Source organism: Falco rusticolus, chromosome 3 (genome assembly GCF_015220075.1).
Source record: "Falco rusticolus isolate bFalRus1 chromosome 3, bFalRus1.pri, whole genome shotgun sequence".
NCBI classification, from domain to species: Eukaryota; Metazoa; Chordata; class Aves; order Falconiformes; family Falconidae; genus Falco; species Falco rusticolus.
Window position 1 is genome coordinate 71,607,194 of NC_051189.1, and position 13,022 is coordinate 71,620,215.

At 39.8% G+C, this 13,022-nt stretch overlaps 1 protein-coding gene across 1 annotated transcript in view; it reads right to left on the bottom strand.

The window, feature by feature from the left end:
- The window catches only part of GABBR2 (gamma-aminobutyric acid type B receptor subunit 2), a 487,844-nt gene that overhangs the window by 26,164 nt on the left and 448,658 nt on the right, over positions 1-13,022 (bottom strand). Inside the window, exon 15 of the mRNA XM_037381548.1 lies at positions 3,547-3,771. Within this exon, the coding sequence (XP_037237445.1) occupies positions 3,547-3,771 (225 nt within the window). The remainder of the gene's footprint in view (positions 1-3,546; positions 3,772-13,022) is intronic.

Here is a 13,022-nt window from a genome sequence, read left to right on the forward strand (position 1 = left end):
TCTAAGTTCAAACTGAATATAAGATAGAAGTATATCCATCCATCAATAGACTCAGCTTCATCTGGAAGTCTATAGCTAAAGACTGGATGTTTTACCACAAGGACATATGCTCTAATTAATTCATTCACATGATATGGATTAGGTGGAAAAGTCCATGAGCCATGTTGTTGGCTCACATGTACAAGGGATGAGGTTAGATGAGCTTTTATGGCTTTTGCTAGCCATAAAGTCAGTGGAGTTTGTGTCTTGCTGCCTTGTATCTGTGTAGTTTCAATTTTGACAGAGTCAGTGCTGAATATCTATAAAGAGTCAATGGCAAACAGACAAAAAATGCTACCAACACAGAAAATTAATGTTTTAATCCTGGCCCCCTAGAACTGATTTTGCCTTGCTGCTCTACAGGAAACCAGATCAGAATCAGTGTGTTAATGCTGTTGCAGCCAACAATGGTATGCTTTTGGTGTGCGACTAGAAGTGAGCACAATGTTCTGTCTCGAAAGGAATGGAACAGAAAAAATGGAAGGACATGGAAGTTTGATAAACATGGATAAACACGAGAAAATCACTTCATGAAGGGAGAATACATATTAGGATTGCTTCTTTTAAAGAAGTGATGAGTATGCTGAAAAGTACTACAGATATGTTCACCCTTAAGAAGATGATTAGACATAGCAGTTAACTTCTAACAGGAAAAATACACATAATGTATGTTTGAATTCTGCAGACCACTTCTACAAGATATGCTTGAACCCAGAAATCTATGACAGTTTTAAAAATATTTGGACATTTTGATCAGATAACAAGAATGTCAACAGTTACTCTAAGTAGGATGCAGTATAATAGATACTAACTTTTGTATTTGAGGACAGCGATGATCATTTTCCCCTGATTTATCTTACTCCACTATGGGATTTTCCTCATGTTTTTCTGAGGTGCTTGATGCTGAACAAAATGGTAGTGAACGAGGTGGACATTTAACTGGAGAAATACAGTGATCACCATGTTATAAGTAAATAAGATTAGTAGAGCTGACAAGAAGTAAAGGGAAAATGTCATGTTTCATTCTCTAGTTTGCTTACATTGTTGAATAGTTGCCTATTCATGTTTATAAAAAGACTGTGGGGCAAAACGGGATTTCCAGCACTGTTGGCTCAGGAGACTGCTGCAGAATAGTTAAAAGGAATGTGTTTTACTCTGTAGAGCAGAGAAGTAGAAGTACTCATCGGACCCAAACCCACATCACTGCTTGCATCTGTCTGGCCACAGTGTAATAAATGAAAAGGTGCAGTCTTCAAGTCTTCATTAGCTTCTCCTGCGCTTGATAAGCCACAGCTTTAGTATTTCACTAGCAATCTTCCTGTGTCACCAAAATTGTACTAATTCACTACATACTTGCTAAGGGGAGAGATTTGGTGCTTCTCTCGCACCGACATCTTACCTAGATGTACAGACTGGGTGGTGTTGGATCTAATCATCTGAGGGGTCCAGACAAGCTATTGTGAAGCCTGTGCTAGAGCAGGTTGCAGGAAAGAGCGCTTGCCAGCTGTCCTGCTGTAACTGTGGCACACCACGGTGAGAAGAAATGTAGGGCAAAACATATGAGTGCAAGAAGAACTCCAGCTGTGAAAGCACTTGCATGGGCACTGGCAGTGCTGCACTCCAGCTCCTGCTTCAGCATCTTATTTTTGTACCTTAGGTGAGGATCATTTTTAATACAAAATAGCTAAGCATTTGGAAACCTGACAATACATGGAATAAGATGAATTACTTCATGCTGGAAGGCTACAGTTCATATTTGTATTTTGAGTAGAAAGAACTGAGAGGAAAAATGAGGGCAGGGTAACTGGGGTTTAAAAGAAGAGCAGATGAAGGGGTTAAAAAAGGAAATAGAAAAGTAATTTCAGTGACTGTGGCAGCAGAAAAGAAGGATGGGCAAAGGAGCATGAAAGCAAAGGGGCAGAAGAGCATGTCACAGCATTAATAATATTTTCTCTTTGAAGAGAGTTCTGACATTCTGTGGAGGTATTTTTGGCATCAGAGTTTTAATATGCATTTTCATTCAGCTTACACACTTAAATCTTGCAGTATTTCAAAGTACTCTCCATTGCTGTGTTTGTGAATGTTCCCTTAATTTAGAATGAAGTTACAATTATTCTCCAAGGTCCAGAATAAAAATATAACTATATATGTCTGTACAGTTTTTTAATATTTGAGAGGTGAAGTGCAGAACTTGTAAAAACATGCTATGCTGGTTAGTTGTTCCTGGAGAATGAATTACTTCTCTTTTTTGCAGATCAGAAGTCAGCTTCTATTGCTAGCATGCGCTTCTAATTTCTTTCAGAGGGAACACTATGAGATAAATTTATTTTCTTGTTTCTTTTACACATATAGTTCTTGTTGCCCCTGTTAGAACCATCACCAGGGATGCCACTTAGCACTAGAACCTATTCACTGTAATTTGCTCCATACATTTATTGAATGTGGACCAGTAAAGAGTCACAACCTTTTTATCACTACTCATTTGAAAAACCTAAAAACAGATTCCAGAGGTGAAAGAACCTGCATCTTGACTCTTGCCTTGCAAACATTCCAGACATCCAACTGCGTACGCATTTGATTTAGGGTGATAAGCTAGATTTATGCAAGTCACTTAAAATGAATATAATTACACATTTTACTTCAAAATGCCAAATACATTCTCCAGAACCCGAGGCTTTTCTAAAGTAAACTTATGTAGAACCAGTTTTGCCTTCATTCAAGATCTGTCATACTCATGTCTAAGGTTTAAATGCACAAGTGAAATGATCAAATTCTACCCCTCCGGGTAAGTGTCTTCTCAGCTCTTCCAACAATGCACAACAAACACATCCTTAGAGCCCGAAAGAGCAAAACCAAATGAAAGCATATGCCTCCCGGTATGTGCCTTACTTAGTCCATTAATATACCCATTAGTAAATACATCTTCAGTGTCAGCATTTGCAGCATACATGCAGTTTTCCTCTGAAGTACTGATAAACTCTGCTGTACCACGATACCTGAATACCTTAGAAGTCTCAACACAGTTTGCCTTAGAGCATGCCAGTGAACTAAAAAGGTCTTATTGTTTTATAGGTATAGAAGCAGAGATCTTGTTTATCTTGCTTAGGGTACACAAGAAACATGGCAGAGTAGACAACTGGACCTGTCCCTCCTGAATCCCCACTGATCACGCTTTCTAGAAAGTTCCTACAAGTTGGAAATGGAGACTATTCCATTGAAATTACAGAAAATAACTTGTGTTTCCCCAGGCAAAGATTCAGTAAAGATACAGGCATTAGAAACACGCATGTTCACTCTCCTGCCACTCTGCATAGACTGCTTTCTCCAAAATCTCATGAAGCTTTGTTCTTCCTCTTCCAGAGGCAAGAGATTATAGATGGGCTTGGTTTAGTTAGGAGTCACACACATCCCCTGTACTTGAAAAGGCAATGAACGTTTAGACATTAAATCACCATTACAAAACAGAAGGGAAAAAAATCCAGACCCACGCTAAACAAATTCACCTACCTTAGGTACAAACACAAGGCAGAGAGTAATGGTGCTGCAGAATATGATGACTAAAGCAACGATGCAGAACTGCACATTGGGTTGGTCTCGAGTAAGGAATGAAACAGCAGCACCAATAATGCACATTATCCCCACGTTGTATACACTCATGCCAATGTACTTGCTATCATTCAAAGCAGGAATGCTGACATTCCGTGTCTCCCAGGCTAGGAAACACCCAAATAACTGGAATGGTAAAAGAAGGAAAAAAGATGACAATTATAAGAGGAATTGGCTGACATCCAGAAAAAACATTCATTTAAAACTGGTATGTTTTCTAACTTGACAAATACAGGTGATACTACAATACAGAGATATACACCTACCTCTCACCCAAAAGCTAATTACCCATGTGATTCGTTTTGCTCACTAGGACGGATTCTTGATTCTTACAAGAAAAATATGAAGCCTGGAATTACTTGTGATGGGAACAAATTTCTCTAAATGCTATGACTATTTTATACTTTTACTAATTTTTAAAGACAGCTCTTCCTGTTTGTTTTCAAGGATTCTAGTAAAGATATAATGTGCTCTGTTCTTTTAACTATTTTTAGCAGCTGTTCTCAAAATACTCTTATCAATCCAGTCATTCATTATATGATTATCATCTACATTAATAAACAGCAGTGCCAAGATATGTCCCATGGGAGATAAATACACAATGTAGAAAGTGTCACCCTAGTTGTTCAGACTGCAATTATAAAGTCTTTTATTATAGTGGGAGTTGGTAATGGCCTTTCAATTGCAGTTGTCTAATGATTTCTGGCATAAAACATTTTGTGGCAATTTTTTGTTTGCTTTTTTCTTTGGTGTATTTTGTTATTTCCAATATGCTTTTGTGATTCAGCAGGGGAAAGTCTTTAGTGTAAGGAAGCTGTCTTCATCCCTTGAAATTTAATTAGATTTTTCTACAACATGAAGTGCTGCAAAGGATTATTTTCTTGCTTTTGCATTCCTCAGAGAAATTCTGGCAATGCAGTAAAACCACAAGCAAACTCAAGATGTTGTAAATAGGTAACCCAGCCTACAGTCTAGGCAAAGCCCAATAAGAGTGTACGGTGCCCTGGGAAGGATGGCAGACAGCAGATGGCATCGAGGGGAAGGGAAGGACAGAGAGAGGAGCCATTATTGAGACCCAAGACATGGTTTCTGTGTTTTCTAGCTTTTCTGATCACACTGCAGAGACAGTCAAGAAGGAGAAAGAAAAAAGGCGCACTCCCATTGACCTTGACATCCTTCCTCCCAGACCACCACATCTGTCCACTGCATGTCATGGATGGAGATAATCTTTCCTTTTCTACGACTGCAACCCATGTGGCAAGGCAGGAAATCAGAGGTCTGTGATGATGGGGATTAATTGCAGTTGCCTAGTAAAAATTTGCCTTCTGGTTTTTTCCTGTGGGAAAAACCATAAAAAATTTCAAAGGCAAATAACCTGGACTAGAAGAACACTGGCTGCCAGTCAAGCGCAAGAGAGTAGGGAACTGACAGAGTTATGTTTGCTGTCCAAACTCAGTTTTGCCCTCACATGCTTTCAACTGTAGTAACAACTGGATGTTAATAACTGCAAATTTCCTTGTTTATTTGCTCAGTTTTTTCCTCAGCCAACAATGGCAACAAACCCAACCATTTGTGACTCAGCTACTTTGCACTCCCACAGACAGGGACCAGCAGGCTGCATCCACCTACCTACTCACCCAGGCACTTCATACCAGGACTTACTGCTGCACTGCCAGCCCTGCCCTCCCATTGCTGAGCTTGTCTGCTAGCTTATTTTGTTCTCTTGCCTACAGCACATATGTTACCCTGCCACATGTTCGTGAGCAGACCTGGCTGGAAGGCTTTGGCAGATGAGGCATCCATTCTCAGCCCATGGCGTGTGGCAGGCTGGAGGTGCTGCCTAGTCCAGGCAAGCCCCTTGCTCACCCACCTTCTCAATGCTGCCGTCACTGCTGCAATCTATTAAGATATGTAGGCAGGGGTGGCCCTTCCCAGCAAGAGCAGCAGCCATTGCCCTTGCAATCTTTACCCAAGCCTTCCTCTGCACCGTTCCCACGCTGTCTCCTCCACACACACCTGAAGAACATGGTCCTATCCACGGCACTCCCTTGTCTTCTTGTTGCAGGCCTAACACTTTGGTTTTACCTATCTCTAGCAGGACTAGAGCCCACACCTCACCCTGGTCCCTTGCCCCTTCTCCTGCCCTACCCAGCTGCCTAAGAAGTGCTTGACGAAAAGTAGTGGCTGCTGCAGGTGCAGCATGGGAGGTTTTTGCTCTCGAGGGGTCAAGGTATATGTAGACAGCTACCTGGAGCAGTGAGGGGTCTCAGAGCCATTCAGGTGGGGCAGTTGAGGTGGGTAAGCTGTTTATTGAGTTCGGTAGCTTTGTGCCAGAGAAGCAGCTCAGCCCCTAAGATGTTTTCAGAGCTCCTCAGGTAACCAAGATGATAGTTCCAATAAGGAAGGATGCAGGCAGCACTCTGCTGTTGGGTCTGGCACCATGCACAGACAGAGCAGGGGAATGTACAGACTCCTCTACAGGCTCCGCAGAAGCAAATTGTCCACTGTATTGACCTGGCTGGTGTGGGGATATACCCTGGTGATACCTTTTTTCAGGATACAAACTTATTCCTCCCGGACACTCCACCATCTCAGCGTTGCCTGTTCTGCATTCTTGGTGCTGCACAGCTCAGCTGTGCTGCAGATTTACACCTTGCCAGCCCCTGAACTGACAAACAGGCTGCTCTGGGCTGAGCAGTTTTGAGGGGTAGAAGGAATCCTCGCGTGTATGTCTGCATCATGTTTTAAAGGGATGAGATCCTAATTAACTATGGAGTAGATGACTATCTTCTCCTGCTGCAATTAATTATTAATGAGATTTTTAGGGTTGTAGGTCATCCCTCACTCTCCCCCACTTCGCCCAGTATGAACACATTCCCTTCCAAAAGCATTATGCCGGGAATACAGCCAACATACTTAAATGAGGCCAGCACTTATTACAAATAATGGGCATGAATTTATAGCTGAAGCAGTTATAAAGCGATCTAAAATATCAATTATAATGGAAAAAGATCATTTGAACAGTGTTGTGGGGGTTATGGTTTGGCCCATTCTCATTTATAATTGACAACAGCGTGAAAAATCGTTAAGTATCTTCCAGATGAAAGGAAGATATTTATTTATATGATAACTACAGAAAGGGAGTGGGTTTCCTCAGAATAATGCACTATAAATTTGAGAGCATTGTTTTTAATTTTTATTGGCATTTTGGGTAAAATGCTTGCCTCAGGAAGTGAGCTCTCCTTTTCTAAAAGTCACAGTTCATCTTTGAGACTCAAACATGGATAAAAACTGAGAGTTTTCTGCAACCTGCTGCCAGGACAGTGGTGATTGCAGAGGTGTTCCTTGTTTGCTTGCTACAGGTGCCTGCAGGGCTCTGTTGGCTTGGTAAGATTTCGCCTCTGTGACAGAGCCTTCCTGAGGGAACATGACACCTTCCCTCCACCTGCCCTTCATATTGTCCCCCTTCCTGAGTCTCAGCCAATCTGCACAAATTAAAAATTCATTTTTAAGACGGCAAAAATCCTGAAAATGGCTTGGTTGAGGAATGTGATGCAGATGTTAGTGATGATTACTTGACAAGTTTTAAATATGAAACTTATGACCTCCAGTTAAAAACATGGACTCAGTACCCCAGTTCAGCTGCTCTTTACTCCTAGTACCTAAACTTTAAACATTAGTCTTGCCCAGCTATTTAAATCACACTTCTCATTACGCTTGGGGACACCTGAGTCTTGACACTGCTGTGCAGTTTAAGGACTATTTGATATTTAAGGCTGCCTGCTGGGATTGGCAATGCAGCTGTCTCTCCTCCTATTGCTCCTAGAGGGCTCAAGCTGGTAAAGGCTTCTCAGAGCATGTCTGCCAGCTTGGGTCCCACACAAAATACAGCAGCAGCCGTCTTCATTCAAGACAATCATGCTGGTGATGACCACTGCACAGCTTAAGGTCTGGACAACACGGCACAATTCCAGATTTTGCCTGGGGTGTTCTCCCTAGCCCCAGAGTACAGGCTGTCTTCAGAAGGAGCTCTCAAACTTCTTTCAGAGCTGTCAGATTTTATGTAATGAGAGGCTGACTATCTTCATTACTTGGGCACTTGCGTGGGATGTTAGTTACGATCTCTGCTGAGAATTTTGATTAAACAGTCTTTAGAGAAGGTGTGCATGAACACATCAGGATGGAAGCAGGCGGCTCTTAGCAGTGCTAATGTAATAGATTCAGAGAGGGATAGGACACATCTGTCCCCGCTGTTTTATACCAGCTCGCTTAGGCAGCTCCTTGATGGCAGTTACAATTCCTGTCCTGAGGTTCCTGATGGATCCTGTGCATCACAGGAGTATTAGTAACTTAGGGCTATGCATTCTCCTACAGAAAGCAGTTACCTGAAAGTTAAGGAACACAACAGTCTACTGTCAAGTCTAACAGTCTAATGTAAGTCCCTTTGGGGATCTCAACCAGAAACACATTGAGAATACAACTATGAATGCTTCCTACATCATTAGTCATTAACTTAAAGCCTTTACCCATTTTGGTCTACTAAGTACACATCTTGCTCATGTAGAAAGTGGTGTAAAATGTTAGTTTGGGTTTTCTCTGAAGGTATGGACTGTGCAGGCAAGATTACTTTGTTTTATCTGTTGTTTGAGGCTAGACAGCTTCCATTTGACACTACTCTGATTTAGAGTATTACCTTTCTAGCAGCTGAAAAGGTGGGTTTAAACTGTGTTGTCACTACAGCTAAAAAGGCTGTGAGACAACCATTGTAAAAATTTGTGGAAAACAGTATCTGAAGACAACAGGATTATACCACTGTGACTAGAGATAGAATCCTGGTCACTGAAATAAGTTTGTATTAAAATCTTAGAGGGATAACAGGACTATGGAGAATACAATATTTGTGTTTAGAGAGTTTAACAGGCAAACTTTAATTTTTAAAAATCTTGTACTGACCTGACCAAATTGTGATGGCTGGGAATATGACAAAAGTGTTTGTAGCTGAAGTGTTGGAAAACAATAAACACTGTTTTGCAAAACTCTACTAGCTAGTTCATTTTAAATCTTGTTCACCAGAACTACTGCTAAACACAGTGACAATTGCTTACCGACCCACAACACATATTAATATAATCAAGTGTTTAATTTGCTCTTGGACTGCATAGAACGGCAGCTACCGGCAGGAAATTATTTATTCTCCTGTAGTCTGTCTTTCACTGTACTGCCCTTAAACCATTTTGTCTACACGTTTCATTTCAAAGTCATGTCTGCTTATAGTTTGAACATGGCTTATAAACAGTATTAGGAAAGCAAGATAAAGACAGAAAATTATACTGAGGATATGAAATGAGCAAACAAATACCAGAGGAAAAGTGTCCAATCTTGTCAGAAGGCATGCTTGCCAATAACTAGAGGGTATGGTTTTGGAAAGATTATGCATTGGACCAGGCTCAGCTTTGCAGCTAATTACTGTCCTGCAGTATCCCTTAACCATGCTCACTTGTGGATCACAGCCCTGCTGTGCTGCAGCAAAGAAAAAAAGCAAGCCTTTACTTCAAAGATCTAACATCTGGGGAATTTTTTTGTTTGTTTTGTTTTTTTGGGTTGTTTGGTTGTTTTCTCCTATCTGGATTACTGGGAGATTTCCCCTCCTGCCACCCCTTAAAACAAAGGTGGTTCCAGACTCTGGACTGTAAAGGCCTCTCAGTGTGAAGTAACCATGGAGCTGGACCTGTGGGTTTCCCTACTCATGTTCGTTTATTAAACCCAGATCATCACAGACATAAGTACATTTTTATTTCAGTGAAAATGATGCAGATATTTTTCAATGAGAATTTTCAAAAGTTAAAAAAAAAAAAAAAGCATTTTGATTTTCAGGTTTTCATTAGAGAATTGGACAGTAAAAAGTACTGAGACATTTTCAGGAAGATGCATAGAAAAGTGATTCTTTTTAATTGCCAGCACACCAAATAAGGTTAGCAGACAGAAAGACAAACTATATCCTTGTAGTTCTCCTACCTTCACAGTACAATCAGATGTTAAACCATTGGTCCCTCCCCTGATCCGGTATGAGTCGGCAGTGTATTTAGTTCATTTTCACAGAGCTGCTCTGGATAGACAGTGTTAAAGGGAAGCTTAATATTTCTATTGAGCATTAGGATAATGGCTAAATATTTTTTAATGCAAGATATGATATTCAGCTATTCAGTTGAAGGGCTCTTTCTTCATAAAAGTCTTGGCAAAGTCCTTCATGATGCAGGGCACTTCATAGGGTCCTGCCCAGGGCAAGATGGAAAGGCAGCTGCCCAAAGCTATGGGCACTGACATGCATCCACAAATAATTTTCCACTTTATACTCCAGGCCTCCCAAATCAAGAGGTTAATAAAATATTTCCCCTTCCTTCTATTCAGACTGTATTTGAATTTCTTCTGTGAAAATTCTGCTTAGTCATGAAACACATTATAGTAACTAAGCTGAAGCAAATACGCAATTGGTTATTAGCAAATATCCATTTGGAATAGCTTTATATGGTCTCTGGCATAAGATTACCACAATCACAACACTGTAAAACCATGAAACATCTCTGATAAAAACAAGTGTATGCTACAATTTAAATCTATTTCTGCTATTTAAAAATTGATGCCAAGAGACATGTAAGGGAATACTGTAATATCTGCAATATTTTAAGAATATATTTGAAGTTTTCTTACGGTCATAGGGAAAAAATTTTCCTACAAAACCATATGGTAACATGTTTTGGATGCTAAAACCCTGTCAATGTTTTATTAAAGCTAAAACAAATATCTGGTACCACTACAAACTACCTTCCCCCACCACAAAGCTTAACTATCTTCCTCTTTAATGATTGTAAGATGGGACAGATGGGTTGGTGCTAAACCCACCATAAGTATGAGTTGGAATCATGCAAATTAATTGCGAAAGAAGGAGTCGCTCCTTCCGAGTACTCTTTTCGATCAGGAAGGGAATTAGGAAAGAACGCAAGTAAATGTGTTAAAAATTAAAGGTATTTTCAGAAAATAATCAGGAATTTTAACATAATCTGGAAGCTATTCAATTTTTCTGCACATAAAATTTATCAATTTGATAAAGAGATTGAGAATAGACATATTGTTGATACACTATCATAAGATAATTGGAAGGGACTTGAAATCATCTGGTGCGACCTCCTGCACAAAAAGCAGGCTCAGGTCTGAGGTCAGACCAGGCTGCTCATAGCTTTATCCAGTCTGGTCTTGAAACCTTCCAAGGATGAAGGCTGATCCGCCTCCCTGGGCATCCTGCTCCACTTCCCTCGGAGTGAAATTTTTTTCTGTTATATGCAGTCTATATTGAGTAAATATAGTAAAACAGTAAAAATGAGGAGTGCATGTTACACACCACAGCTGTACTGTTCCTAAGCAGCTCCTGGATTAGTTGTACAGAGAGGGCTTAAGCACCTAAGGTGGGAATCTACATCCAGCATCCAGCAAGGATGGTCAGGCCAGCCCTCAGTACCATCTGTAGATACCTGAACGCTATAAGCCTTGAAGTTTCTGCTTCTGTGCAGACTAAAAACTGCCTGGACTCTGGCTGGGTATTTTCTTACCAGTGTCTGTCATGTAACCAACCTCTGCTGGAATTCAGAGAAGAGGCATTTTGGGCTAGTAAGGACAATGTACCCTGACGAAGACGCTCTCCCCTCCTGCTCACCAAGAGAGGAGCATGTTTGTGGATTAGCCATCAAAGTGAAGGAAGCTATTGGAGATGGGAGCAGGGGAAGCAACAGGAATATTTACAAATACCAACTGAAAGATGCTTAAGTATGTGCTGTAAACAATCTGCCCTAAACTTCCTAAGTGTAAAGAAGCTTTCCTTACCTTATAAATTATTTTGGTTGCTGTGGAATTTAAAACAAACAAGCAATAAAACTGGCTGAAGACTAGACTGAATGTAACACAAGTTTAAAAAGAGGAAATTCATAATAATGATTATGAAATAAAGTTCTAAAACACAGATAGTGGAAAGGAAAGTTAGATATATAGTAGAAAACGAATGGCTAGCAGCATTAACAGAATTCATAAGGATTTCTAAAAATGTATGTGGAGAGAAAAGAATCCTAATAATGATTCATTCCTTGGAAAATGACAAATTCAATAGTAATGATACATAATAAGATATACTTAATGAATATTTTTATTCTATATTTATATAGAGATGGAACAATCCATTCACGTCCTGCCAAAATAGAGAACTGCAGCTTATTCCAGCAGTAAGAGAGCTCTTGAAAACCCTGCCAAGACAAACTGTTGTAATCAGAGAGATCCAATAACTTGCATGCAGGAGTTTTAGGAATTGATTTAGAAGTTGTCTGGACTGTTGGACTTAATTGTTGATATTTATTGGTGTTCTGGCAAAGCTGCACTTCAGATATAAAGAGGCCATATGGGAAAAGAGAAGGTGGAACATCTTCAGTGACTACAGAGCTATTACGGTAATTTCTATCCTAAGTAAATTAATGAAATGGCTGATACATGAACTTGGGCAATAAATGACAAAAAAAAAAAAAAAAAGTAGTGACACAATTCAACATGTTTGGTTTTTTTTTTTAATAGGATTGCAAGATTGAATAAAACCGATTATATTTATGCAGCTTACGTGGATTTCTCAGTAGTGTTTGTCTTAATACTGCGTGGTATTGCTATTTAAAATAGTATGTTTCAAAATCCATACAACAAATTTAAACTGATTGAAATCTAGGTGATAGATCTCAATGTGTAACTATTAATGGGAAGCTACTAAATAAGAGCATAGGTTTTCAAAAATTCCTAACTTAATGCTGTCCCATATTTCACATTGATATTAGCTGTAGCTTGAAAACCTCTCATTTAACACTTAGAGGGTAAAATTAGGATTTGATAGGGAGCACAACAGCCAAACTGAAAATATACCTTGGCCTCGAAAACCTGTTTCTCGATAGCTGAAAAATAAGTAACTGTAATATATGTCAGCAACACAAAGAAACTTTCAATGTATGTACACCTTGAGTCTAATGTTAATTAAATGCCTTATCAGGAAGAGGAGAATCAAACTGTAGACAAATCTAGTGTTTGTGGTTCATAATCAAAAGTGCTCTAGAGGAGTCCAATCCATCCCTAATCTGGTATTTTTCTGGCTGAGATCAGAAAAAGAATTCATGACCCTCAGAAAGATGTTAGTGCAATCACAAGTAATGTACCACTGGCAAGTTTAAGTAAGATAGTGCAATTTTTATCATCCTTTGGAATATACAAAGTAAAGGTACTTTTCAACCATGTCTAGATCATCAAAAATCAAAACCTAGACATACTGCAGCTGATGGTCACCAGGTACACACAGCCAG